The 13,311-nt window shown below is 40.7% G+C and overlaps 3 protein-coding genes across 3 annotated transcripts; 1 reads left to right on the top strand and 2 right to left on the bottom strand.

The window, feature by feature from the left end:
- The first annotated feature begins 54 nt into the window (after positions 1-54).
- LOC117623991 lies at positions 55-3,183 on the top strand. Its single transcript, XM_034355076.1, has 4 exons — positions 55-786; positions 1,776-1,930; positions 2,014-2,124; positions 2,303-3,183. The coding sequence occupies exons 1-4, from the start codon at positions 141-143 to the stop codon at positions 2,885-2,887; spliced, it is 1,497 nt and encodes a 498-aa protein (XP_034210967.1). The 5' UTR covers positions 55-140; the 3' UTR covers positions 2,888-3,183.
- A 263-nt stretch (positions 3,184-3,446) lies between these two features.
- On the bottom strand, positions 3,447-10,495 carry LOC117624133. Its single transcript, XM_034355271.1, has 7 exons — positions 5,643-10,495; positions 5,119-5,209; positions 4,822-4,963; positions 4,532-4,652; positions 4,299-4,415; positions 3,976-4,099; positions 3,447-3,713 (listed from the first exon to the last, which is right to left on the bottom strand). The coding sequence occupies exons 1-7, from the start codon at positions 10,493-10,495 to the stop codon at positions 3,447-3,449; spliced, it is 5,715 nt and encodes a 1,904-aa protein (XP_034211162.1).
- Positions 10,496-10,882: 387 nt separating this feature from the next.
- On the bottom strand, positions 10,883-12,960 carry LOC117624132. Its single transcript, XM_034355270.1, has 10 exons — positions 12,919-12,960; positions 12,686-12,807; positions 12,439-12,489; positions 12,190-12,312; positions 11,993-12,091; positions 11,743-11,884; positions 11,461-11,631; positions 11,213-11,368; positions 10,987-11,093; positions 10,883-10,898 (listed from the first exon to the last, which is right to left on the bottom strand). Exons 1-10 carry the CDS (start codon positions 12,958-12,960, stop codon positions 10,883-10,885), a joined length of 1,029 nt encoding a protein of 342 aa, XP_034211161.1.
- Between the last annotated feature and the right edge of the window lie 351 nt (positions 12,961-13,311).

Raw genomic sequence — 13,311 nt, 5'->3', positions numbered from 1 at the left:
TACGGTAGTCCAGCATAGAACAGTTACAGAGGATATGTAAAGATCATGGAACCAGAAGAGTAGAACAACAAAAATACCAAAAAGCGAGCGCTAGTTTTCAAAATTGGGTTTTCGTTCCTAACAATGCCCTCCAAAAGTTTATGGCGATAAAGTTGTTCAGTACAGCAGCTTCGCTAACTTTCCCAAGTCATCTTCTCCACCGTCCCATAATAAACCCTAGAAAAACCTGTTATACTCTGACCGTACAAATGTCTTGGGCATGCAAAAAATGCACCTTTGTCAACCCCCCAACCCCATCTCAAAAACCCACTTGCCAAATCTGCTTATCACCATCATCATCATCACCACCCCCATCACCAGCATCTTCTTCTATTCCAAAATGGCCATGCAAGGCCTGCACTTTCTTGAACGCTTACAAGAACTCTAACTGTGAAGTCTGTGACACCAGGGCTTCAATCTCGTCCCTCTCGAGTTTTGAGGATTTAACCGATACGGGGCTTGATGGTGGAGACCTCGATTCTTCGGTAGGCTCTGTTTTCTTGCCCCTGCAGCGTTGCAAGAGGAAGAGGGTTGAAGACCCAGTTGAGGTTAATCAGGGTTCTTCCAGTTTCAATGTGGTTCGAGAGGTCAAGGCGTCCGATAAGTTGACGACTGTATCGGGTTCTTCCAGTTTCAATGTGGTTCGAGAGGTCAAGTCGTCCGATAAACGGACTTCTGTATCGGGTTCTTCCAATTTCGATGTGTCTGGAGGGGTCAAGGTGCCCGATAAGGGAATGAATGTCTCGGGTACGTTTAGATTCCATAATCTGCGTTTTTTTTTTCTTGGGTTTGATTTGTTTCATGCTTGAACTGATAAAGGTGTGAACTTTTCTTCCTAATCGATTGCTAATTTTCTTTTCGCAAATTTTCTTCTTTGCTATTGAATACATGGGTGATGGGTCGTTGTGTAATCTGTATGGGGCTAGCTTTATTCTGTGAATATAGGTGGAACGAGTGTTAGTATACTGCTGAGGAAAGCGAGAGTAGACGCTTCAAGATTTGACCTTTTATCAATGACCCATTCCAATTACTACAACAGCCGTTCTATTCTCATGCTGACCATTTGTTTTTTGAACAAAGGTCACTGGAAGTTGAGAACTCCCATTTCTAAATGTAATGCTTAGTGTGTGTATATTCTCAAAGCCACCAACTCAGTAAGAATCGCTAAATTCTTCTCCAACTTATCAGGTGGACCTGGTAGGCATAAACTCATCTTTGATTTTCATCTAAAATTCTTAATTTACTTTTGAGTCTGCAATAGATTCCCCTTATCCTCTTCTTCATTTCAATTGAACTAAAGGAATTTAGATTTCAAGCTACCAATTTCAAGAAGCAGCGGCAAAATCCATTCGCAATAAACTACAGAGCAATTGATTTTGTGTAAGAAATGTTTTGTTGCTTTAATCATCTTTAATCATCAAGAAGAAAACAGAAGCTTTGGCGAGAGGGAGATGAGAGCACTAGGTAACTGAAAATTTCATAATCCTTTAGCTTAATGTTTAGCTTGTCTGTTGGAGCACCTTTTCTATTAGATTTACGCCAAAATAGCTAAGCAGTAGTATCATATTTCAGAGATGCTGGAGATGGACTTAAAGTTCTACTTCTTATGCCTGTATTGACTTGGAAGATTCTGTAGTTGAGTTAGTTATTATGTATTTTAATTCTTCATCTGTTCATGATTCGCACTCTGTGAACCTCATGGGGTTTGTCACTATGAATAAGTTAAATATTTACAGAGGGAACTAGTTTTGGGTCTTCTGGTGTGGGTTTGACGACATTGAAAATTCTGAGTTACAATGTCTGGTTCCGAGAAGATCTAGAAGTGCACAAGAGAATGAAAGCTCTTGGTGACCTTATCCAACAGCACTGCCCAGATCTCATTTGCTTTCAGGTTTCCTCACACTCTTAACTGGAAATATCATTATATTTAGCCTTTTACACTTCTTTTATCTGATGACCACTTTTGTCCTCCAGGAGGTCACCCCGAATATATATGACATCTTTCGGCAATCTGGCTGGTGGAAAATGTATCAAAGCTCAGTTTCGAACCAGATGGCAGATTCAAGACCATACTTTTGCATGCAGGTGAATGTTTGATATCTCTTTTGTACTGGGATTTATTTTCAAATGCCAGAGAATGGTATCTACTTTTCTACAAGTTTCTTGCTTGTCTTGTTGTTTGAGAAAGTGTTTTGCTAATTTCATAAGATGAATGCATCTTTTAGTAAGCATGATATCATCTGACAGATGAATTAATATGTAGTTAAGCAAATTGCGAGTGAAGTCCTTCAGCTGTAAGCCCTTTGGATACTCTGCAATGGGGAGAGAACTTTGTGTTGCTGAAGTAGAAGTCCCGGGGGACAAACATTTGGTTGTTGCCACTAGCCATCTCGAAAGTCCTTGCCCCGGCCCTCCAAACTGGGATCAGATGTACAGTAAAGAACGTGTAGATCAGGCAAAGGAGGCCCTCAACCTTTTAAACAAGAACCAAAATGTGATTTTTTGTGGTGACATGAACTGGGATGACAAGTTGGATGGTCACTTTCCTTTACCCAACAAATGGATTGACGCATGGGAAGAGTTGAGACCAGAGGAAAATGGATGGACATATGATACCAAGTCCAACATGATGTTGTCTGGCAACCGGAAACTGCAGAAGCGACTAGATCGATTTTTGTGTAGTCTGCATGATTTTAGAATGAGTAAAATTGAACTGATTGGGATGGATGCAATACCAGGTCTATCTTATATTAAGGAAAAAAAGGTGAGGACCGAGATCAAGAAGCTGGAGCTCCCTGTTTTGCCTAGTGATCACTACGGCTTGCTTTTGACAATCTGTAGCCAGTGATGTCAGTTTGGTGACATAAATGATAGAGTTTATCGTGTGTGCACCGACCCTTCTCTTGTGGCCGACTGGCAATCCTGCCATGCATGCCTTGCATGGTATTTTGAGTATAGATTGCATATGAATATGATATGGAAGTTGGATTGTTGCGTTTACATTTTGTATGAAGTTTCGTGGATGAAATAGTTCACTTAAAATGCAACTCCCAAACTGAATGGCTTGTATTTTGTTTAGTATCTTCAGATTCTTGTTATGAACAATGACTTATATATTTTCTAATTAATTCCCCCCTCTCATAACTTAATATGCTTATTACAACATAAATAATGGGGAGGAAACTGAAGCACATAAAAGTGAGAGAAAAAACATGTTTTCGTTACTAGAAATGGGTAATGTAGGAGATAAATATATACAACTTAAATAACATAAAAAGAATGAAATGATAAGGTTTATGTGCTTCTTTTATTAACAAGGTTTCTGTATTATGAAGAACATCTTTGAGAAACACTAGCTTGGTGTAAAATGGTTTGAAACGCTTTTGTGTTTGATAGAGGCACCGTCATCAAGCCAATGTTGATAATTCAGATCTCTCTGCGGTTGCAGGAGCCTCCAGTCTTACATAGTCATATAGAACTCCACAGAGTGCATCACCACCCCTAGCTTGTGTAAGAAATATGGAGTTATCTCCCTTAACCAGAAATGATGACGAAATATCACAGCTGAAAAGCCGGTAGAGTCCATGAATTCCGTGTCGACAAACTGTGTTATCTGTACCCAAGTTCAAAACTTGAAACACCAGGTGCTCTATATCCATATCATTAACATGGGCCTGCAGCTCAGAAGTAAGGGTAAACTTGTCGAAATTAGTAAACTTAATGACATGTTGTTTATGCATTTCTAATTATTGGGAATTCTAGCAATTACTAGCTACTTAAGAAAAGTTCATGAACAAACACAAATGCAATTTGTTGAAAGAAACTATTCAGGACTTGTAGTGCTTTGGTTTTCCAAATCAGGTGAGAAGTTTTTCATTTTTATGGCTTTTGAAACAGTTCAGTAGTTTTTTTCTCTTGAACTTTTGCCATCCATACTTTCAGGTCCGAGCGGGTTGCTGAAGCAATTGCCAGTCTCAGCTTGTATGTGCCAGTAGTTACAGGGTTGAGGTTGAACTTGATTGTCCATGTTGTTGGAAGGTATTTATTATCTGCCCCCCTCCTGCAAAAGTCAAATTATTTATATCAAGCACGTACTTTATTTCATACAAGTAAATTTGAATGAAAGCATTTTGGTCTATGAAGATTTAGGCTACTTTTATTGAATGATGGCAACGTTTCTGGTTTTGTATTGCAAATAATAAGATGAGCGCATTACCAATGTATGCATTATTCATGGCGTAAAGGAAAGAAGGAAAGACCTGTCTACATTAGCAAAGAACCAGTCATTTTTTGGATTACTGCTGCCTATTGTGAAGGTCTGGTCAAATTGAGGGTGTACATCAGTGTATCTGTCCCACAAGCCATATTGTCTAAACCTGTAATGTGAAGTGAACATCAAACAAAAAATAAGAGTTCAATTTAGTTTCATTTTTAGGGAAGGGGTGAGTTTGCTTACTTTTCAGGGCTGTTAAGGAACAGCTTGTTGACATACATTGGGTTCACATCAGGAACATAGTAACCTATGGCTGTTCGATCAGGGGAGCCAATCTCCCAGAGAGTTGGACCATCTCTGGGGGGAACATAGGTCAGATTTCCAAGTTGTGTTTGTGATCCTGAGGAATTTTGGAAAACCAATGAAATATGACATTACATGATGAGTGCTAGTCAACCATAAGCTGATATGTTTAGCTATTCGTATTGCATGATTTGACATTGAACTGGAATCCTATAAGAATGGAAGATAGCCTCCTCATCCACAGAAATTTCTGCTGTAGAAAGTACCTGCGGAGATGGTGATATGTTCTTTGCCAAGGTAATCACCCGGGAAACCAGGGATCCAGCCATGAAGTCCATATACTCCAGGGATAACATTCTTGATGGTGAAGTTTCCGGTGTAATCTGTTTCTACCCAAAACTGATAGTCCTGCATAGAATTGAAATCTCAAATGTCAAATTAGGAAGGTTACTTGTGCCTCAAGCTTGTAATCTGTTAGGAAGTCTTAAGATTGGTTGTGCCAAGAACAAAAGTGGAAGATCAATATATGCATGTTTTGCAGGGTAAGAATGGTTAGTAATTACCTTGCTTTCTGTTTGCCAGGATCCTTCAGTTGTTGCAACTGATAGGCCAACATATGCATATTTAGCAGGAATGAGAGAACCAGAAACATACCTGGAGCCATGTACAAAATAAACATAAACAATATGATGTAGCACAGCCCTGGGTGTGTTAGTTTTAACACTCAGAGCAATAGGACAGAAAAGAATAAGAAAAGCTGAAGGAAAGAAAGATAGAAGGCAGGCAGAAATCAGAGAGTTAAGAGAAGGTTTAATCAATATTCAAATCTGCCTTTTAAAGAACTACATAGGGGTATTTATAGCAAACTAAAACCTAGAGACAATAGGATTAAAATCCCCAGCTAAAACAGAAATCCTATTCCTAATAAAATAGGAAACTTAGAAATCCTACTAGGATTTGGAAAACTAAAGAATAAAGGAAACTAACAAACAAATTAGGAAACTAAACAATGTAGGTCCTATGCATCCTGCATCATTCTCCTCCGGTTGAAAGAACTTGACGCTGGCGAGTTTAACGACGATGGCGCCGACTGTAGGTATGAATAATAGGAGGACGAGCATCAGTAACTTCAGCTGCTGCCAAATCATCTTGAACTTGACGGAGAAGAGAAGGATCATGCTGATGAAACTCATCTTCAGTAATCCAAGTAGCATCTGTATCCGGACGTCCCACCCAACGAACCAAAAAACGAGAAAACCCCCCAAGGGCTGAAGCCACCACTTCATGATCTAAGACTTGTGAGATTTGATCCGTAGGAGCAGCATGGGAAGTAGGCACGCGAGGAGCAGCAGGCGGAACAATAGCATGGGTTATTTCAGTCGCAACAGGAGGAGTAAAAGTACCCCGGTATGGAAACAAATCAGATATGTTAAAAATGGGACTGATATGAACATCAGAAGGAAGTTCAACCAAATAAGCATTGGCACCCAACTTGCGAAGGATACGATAAGGACCCATCGATCGAGCATGAAGTTTCTTAAAAGAATGTTTGGGAAATCGCTCAGGGCAAACACGAACCATAACATAATCACCTTCTTGGAAGTTTTGACTGCGACGATGAGTATTGGCAGCAAGTTGGTATGTGTCCGTACTTAGAGAAATTTTCTGACGAACCTCCTCATGTAGGCGACGAATGTGCTCAGCAAAGGTAGTTGCAGATTCCGAAGGACGGGCATCAATAGGAAGGGGAGCAAGATCAATGGGTGGACGTGGCATCACACCGTAAACAATTTCAAAAGGACTTTTACCTGTAGTTCGGTTGGCAGAATTATTATAAGCAAATTCTGCTACAGGAAGAATGAGGTCCCAATTACCCTGCTTATCACCGACTAAACATCGTAATAAATCTCCAAGACTACGATTAACCACTTCAGTTTGACCATCTGTTTGAGGATGAAATGCAGACGAAAACTTTAAAGAAGTACCAAAGAGCTTCCACAAGGTCTTCCAAAAATAACTAACAAACTTGACATCACGGTCTGAAACAATAGAAACAGGAAGCCCATGCAGACGAATGACCTCTTTAAAAAATAACTTGGCCACGGAAGAAGCATCAGCAGCTTTAGAGCAAGGCAGAAAGTGAGCCATTTTAGAGAATCTGTCAACGACAACCAGGATAGAATCATGGCCGCGTGCCGTTTTAGGAAGGCCAAGAACAAAGTCCATGCTTAAATCTTTCCACGGGGTATGCGGAATTGGCAAAGGAGTGTATAATCCAGTATTTTGCTTTCTAGCCTTGGCAAGCTGACAGGTGCGACATTGGGCTAGGATGTGAGCAACATCTCGCTTCAATGAAGGCCAATAAAATCGATCGGCAACTAGAGTAATGGTCTTATCTTTACCAAAATGTCCAGCTAGACCTCCAGCATGTAATTCCCACACAAGGAAATCACGTAAAGAGGTACGGGGAATGCATAACTGCGTTCCACGAAAGAGATAACCATCCCGCAGCAGAAAATCAACATGATCACGACGATTTCCAGCCGTAACTTCCTGAAAAATGAGACCAAAATCTGGACAAGAAGAATACTCAGTTTTGATTTTATCAAAACCCACAACTTGTGCAGTCAATGATTGAAGGATAACGCCTACTCGGCTTAGTGCATCAGCAACCTTATTATCAACTCCTGGACGATGTCGAATCACAAAGGTGAAAATCTGAAGATACTCAGTCCACTTAATATGGCGGCTACTGATGTTACGTTGAGAATGGAGATACCTTAACGCTTGATGATCGGAATATAAGACAAACTCATTTGGTAACAGATAATATTGCCAATAACGTAGTGCACGGACTATGGCATAGAATTCCTTGTCGTAAGTCGAATACTTTTGCTTTGCCTCATTAAGCTTCTCACTAAAATAAGCAACAGGATGTCCTTCCTGACTTAAGACGCCCCCAATGCCAACACCAGATGCGTCACATGCTACTTCAAAAACCTTAGTCAACTCGGGATGGCGTAGGACAGGTGCTTCTGTCATTTTCTGTTTTAATGCCTCAAACGCTCGAGTGGCCGCATGAGTCCATCGAAACTCACCTTGCTTTATACAGTCTGTGATAGGAGCCATTATAGTACTGAAACTAGGGATAAAACGTCGGTAAAAAGATGCTAACCCATGAAAGCTTCGAGTCTCGGTTAAAGTTGAAGGAAGCGGCCAATTTACAATGGCGTGAACTTTGTCAGGATCAGCACTTATGCCAGCTGCGGAAACAATGAATCCCAGAAATAAAACTTGGTCTTGAAGGAAAGAACACTTCTTCAAATTAACAAACAACTTTTCCTGGCGTAACATATGAAAAATTGTTCGGAGGTGTTGCAGATGGTCCTCTTTTGAATGGCTGTAGATAAGGATATCATCAAAGTATACAACCAAAAACTTTCCGATATAAGGACGCAAAACATGGGTCATCACGCGCATAAATGTGCTAGGCGCGTTAGACATTCCAAATGGCATAACAAGCCACTCATACAATCCATCAGGAGTTTTGAATGCGGTTTTCCATTCATCACCTTCCCTAATACGAATCTGATGGTAACCGCTACGAAGGTCAATCTTGGAAAACCATTTGGAACCTGCCAACTCATCCAACATATCCTCAAGTCGTGGAATAGGGAATCGATATTTAACTGTGATCTTATTAATAGCTCTACTGTCAACACACATTCGCCAAGAGCCATCTTTTTTGGGAGTAAGAAGCACTGGTACAGCACATGGGCTCAGGCTATGGCGAATAAATCCTTTATCCAACAGACCTTGAATTTGCGTGTTTAGTTCGGCACGTTCAGACGAGTTCATGCGGTAATGAGGAAGATTCGGAAGTTGTGATCCGGGTACAAGGTCGATGGCATGTTGAATGTCTCTCATGGGTGGTAGCTCGTTTGGGAGGTCATCTGGCATGACATCAGAGAATTCATTGAGGAGTTGATGTAGAGGTTCAGGTTGTTGATAGGAAGGGGCCGCAGATATCTCTTTGATCACGAGAGCAAATACAACTCCTGTCTCCAAACTTTCTTTCTCAAATTCGCCATAAGATAATAGAGCCAACTGAGGACCTGACACTTTGCCTGTCTGCGATGGAGGGGAAGTGGTAATATTAGTCTTGGTAGGTTTGATCGCAGGATTGGCTGGGCGTAACGTAATACTTTTGCCTTCATGTTGAAAAGTGTATGTGTTTTCACAACCACAATTCTGCACGCGATGGTCATAGAGCCAAGGTCTGCCAAGTAATACATGTGCAACATTCATAGGCAGTAGGTCCAAATAAATGTCTTCATCGCAGGTCCCTAGCTTAAGGGAAACAAGACACCGCTCAGTGACTGGGAGTTTAGTTTTATCAACCCAAGCTACGTGAAAAGGGTGGGGATGTGGTTCAGGCTTAAGATTGAGACGAGTAACGGCAGACTTGGAGATGACGTTCATGGTACTACCACTATCAATAACCAGTTTACATGTTTGGTTATTGCATGGAACGTAGGTATGGAAAATACTAGTGCGTTTCCAGGAGTCAGGCAATGCAGGTGCAGAATAGATACAACGCATAACAGAAACCTGATTGAGTATGTCATCCTCAAAACAATCGTCAATTTCTGGGTCATACACACCCTCAAGAGGATCCACAATCTCTATATCACAATGGTCGTCTGTGCTAGCGCTGATAGTTAATGTGCGTTGTGGACAACGAGAGGCAATATGTCCTTTAGCATGGCAATGGAAACATTCAATGTGGGAATTATTAGAGACGATCGGCCCTTTGGTAGGTGGCGCAGTAGGATTAGATGGTCCAGAAAATTCAGTCTTCAGACCCGGGGTGGTAGTGCGGGCGTGGTTGGTGGTCGTAGGCTGACCAGGATATCCTGGGTAACGACGTTGTGGTCGTAGATAGGCCTCAGCTTCCAAGGCTTGGCAATAGGCATCTTCTAATACATCCGGACGTGACCTACTCACCTCGCGTTTGATATCAATCCGAAGGCCATGAATAAAACGAGAAACTGTGACTGCCAACTCTTCTTGTAGGGCAGAACGCAATTTGTGCTCCACAAAGCGAGAATAATAGTCTTGGACTGTTGAAGTACCCTGGGAAAGAGTCCATAATTGATCTAACAATTGGTGACGATAAAAAGATGGAAGGTATTGTTCCCGGAGTTTCAATTTCATCTCATCCCATAAAATCACAGGGGTTTGTCCCAGTTGTTGGAGATGATGCTCAGTAGCCTTCCAGTACTGTTTTGCGGCTCCTACGAGTTTAAGTTTGGCGAACCGGATCCGTTGTGCATCGGACATGTCGTACCATTCAAAATAATCTTCCATAGCCGATATCCAATCAACAAAGATAGTAGGATCCCCGCGACCATCGAAGTCAGGGGCAGTAGGCTTGGCATGACGGGCGATCTCAAAATCCAAGTTGCGGTGGACGACGTGATGTTCGTGGGGTCGGGGTGGGATAATGGCATCCGCGAGAGGAGAAACCATCGTATGTTGGGTATAATGGAGTTTAGGTACAGATCCTGCGGAAAAATTTGGTTCAGAGTGAACCAGAGATGTCCCCGCAGAAGATGATGGAAGGCCCAGGTGGCCTTGAAACTTGGAATCCTTAGATGGATTGGGAAGGAGACCAGCCTGGAGAGAAGGTGTGCACGAACTAGAGAGGACAGCAGATGTGGAGGATGGTTCACGAGTCACGGTTGAGAGGTGGGTGACGAGCAGCGGCACGGAAGCTTGTAATTTGGCAATATCTGTGGACATGGACGAAAATTCAGTCTTTTGAGCAGCCATCAATTTGGTGAACTGAGTTTCCAAAGTGGTGACATTTGTAGAAATTTTCGCCTTGAATTCCTGAAATTGGTCTGCCAAATTGGCAACGGTGATGTTGGGAGCCATGACGACTAGTAGAGGCAACGAAGCAAAGTAACAGCGGCGGAGCAAAAGGCTCTGAATACCAATTGATGTAGCACAGCCTTGGGTGTGTTAGTTTTAACACTCAGAGCAATAGGACAGAAAAGAATAAGAAAAGCTGAAGGAAAGAAAGATAGAAGGCAGGCAGAAATCAGAGAGTTAAGAGAAGGTTTAATCAATATTCAAATCTGAATTTTAAAGAACTACATAGGGGTATTTATAGCAAACTAAAACCTAGAGACAATAGGATTAAAATCCCCAGCTAAAACAGAAATCCTATTCCTAATAAAATAGGAAACTTAGAAATCCTACTAGGATTTGGAAAACTAAAGAATATAGGAAACTAACAAACAAATTAGGCAACTAAACAATTTAGGTCCTATGCATCCTGCATCACAATAATACTAGTTACCATAGAATCAGTGGTGCCATGGAAGGATTTGGTTAAACAGAAATCCTCATTTGTTGGTACTAACCTGTCCTGGACGAATAATCTTCCTGAAACCGAACCACGCTCTTTAGCAGCAACATAGTAGGGTGATGAGACAAAATCATAAGGCCACGCTGTCTCTTCAAACAACCTCTAGGATGAGCCAAGTAAAAATTTACCGGTAAGTCCGCATTTAAGGTTTTCAACAAACACAAAAGAGGAGGTCTTGTTTTACTGACGTTAAGCATGGTTTGCTAGAAATGAATTAGTACCTGTTTTTTCGCATCTATCCATAAATTGTGTGCCTTTGATACATCTGGTGTTGAGTTAAGGTATACAAAGAAGGGGCCAAACACTTTAGTCCAAGTCTCTCCCTCTTCAAAATGAGCTAATATATCTTCCCCAATATAATGGGTTCCATGAAGCATCTGTTGCACCAGATAGAATTGCTTACATCATCCAGGTGAGTTTCTAAGATTTTGTGAATATATATAGTAGTTTTAGAGTGATAGACTTTTACAGCAAGGCAGGTTGGACCAGTGTGGACTGTTAGATTTTGCTTGGTAGGGCCTCCATTGCGAAACTCCTGGCTGGGAAAGATGACCCAAAATCCTATAATGGGGCCAGAACTTATCCATCCATGGACTCCACCATCTTTGTTGTCCATTGAATACTGATACTTATCGTCAACCTGCATTCAGTCTCATACAAATAGCAGAGTTCGGAATTTTTTTTTATCGAAATTCAATGTGGCATACATGCATTGTGCAGAAACACACAAGAAAAGATTTCAGGTACACACCTCGCCTTTGAGATCGGGATTGATGGGATTAACTAGCAAAACTGATTCAGGTACAATTAGTTGTTTGCCTCTGCCTGGAAGCAGATCCTCAGGCATTGGCATTATCCTTTGTTTTTCATCTGTTATTGCCATGTAGTGGAACCTAACACAAGTTCAATCAACGTAAAAACATAGACAAGAACCAATTCACTTGGAAACTCAAAATAGGAAATAAATAGAATGATTTTACTTCTCTCTTCGCAACTTATACACCATCCTTGTCTGAGCAAGATCAAAAGCAGGACATCCAGAAGGGCGATCATATATTGCGTAACTGTAGAAGCCTGAAACACGAGTCCTTAATATGTACCTGAAAAGTAATCATTTGATCATGAAAACCATAACAAATTAAACTATGACAATATCATAAAAGTGACAACAAGAAGACTTATGTTAATAAAGTACAACCTTATATCTACACTTAGCGGCAATTTGACACCTTGAGTTGATGATGGATTATAGGTGTTCTTGAATGAAATCTCTAAGCTGTCATTGCTCTCATGGACAACGCTATATTCAGCTCCTTTCAGTCTGAAATGTACATAATTCAGCGTACTCAATGTGTAGTTAGACTGACTTTTTCATATATAGGATAAAAGGCAAGTACAAATCGAAACTATCGAAGATACTTCATCTCAGAGGAAAGAAAAAGCATACAAAGTGTATATGTCTTGACCTCCTGGCAAATTCCAGTTGATATCCCAGTATCTGCAAATGAACACAGATGAGTGTTTCAAATGAAAAAAGCCATGTTGTTATCTTATGATTATCATGTATAAAATCTTGCCAAATTACCAACACTGAGCTTCTGTTAACTCTCACAGTTCAAAATGGTTAGAACCATCTTATTTAAATTGGATCAACATGAGAATACTGAGAATCAGAGATGCATGAAGGTTTTTACCCTCTGCTAGATTCATTTGACTTGATATCTAAAAGGTTGTCCATTCCTCCATAACTGATGCCAGTTAAGTACCCTTGAGGCCTCAAAATTGTAAGCTTTACCAACCCATTGTCCAGTATAACCTAACCAAAATACCCAAATTCAGACACACACACACACACACACACACACACACACACAAAAAATGATGAGAGAGTAATATGCATAGCAGCACGGGAACATGATCAACTCACATAGGGATCTTGGTTCCTCAGTTTCAGTTTCTTCTTTGCCATAGCAGAAACAGACTAATTTCTTCACCCTTCCTCTTAATCTTTATAGAATAGCAAGATTATAATGCAGAAAATGATGGCAAGTGCCATATTATGAGCTATTAAAGCTAATTTGATTGATCCACAGCCAGTCGTTGGTTACTATGGGATTTAATGTATATATTATATAATAAGAATCGAATCAAAGTCTTTGAAACAAGAACAGCCTTCTCTAGATTATGTCACCAATGTGTCTACATAGTTGAAGCATAACATAGGACTGTGACAATGTCCATGAATGGAAAGAAAAAACAAACAAATGCAGCGAGGGTAGTTTTTGAACATGCATTAATCTACACAACTTCTTCAGACAAA

The sequence above is a fragment of the Prunus dulcis genome, chromosome 4 (assembly GCF_902201215.1).
Source record: "Prunus dulcis chromosome 4, ALMONDv2, whole genome shotgun sequence".
NCBI lineage: Eukaryota > Viridiplantae > Streptophyta > Magnoliopsida > Rosales > Rosaceae > Prunus > Prunus dulcis.
This window is presented reverse-complemented; position numbering and strand designations above follow the sequence as displayed.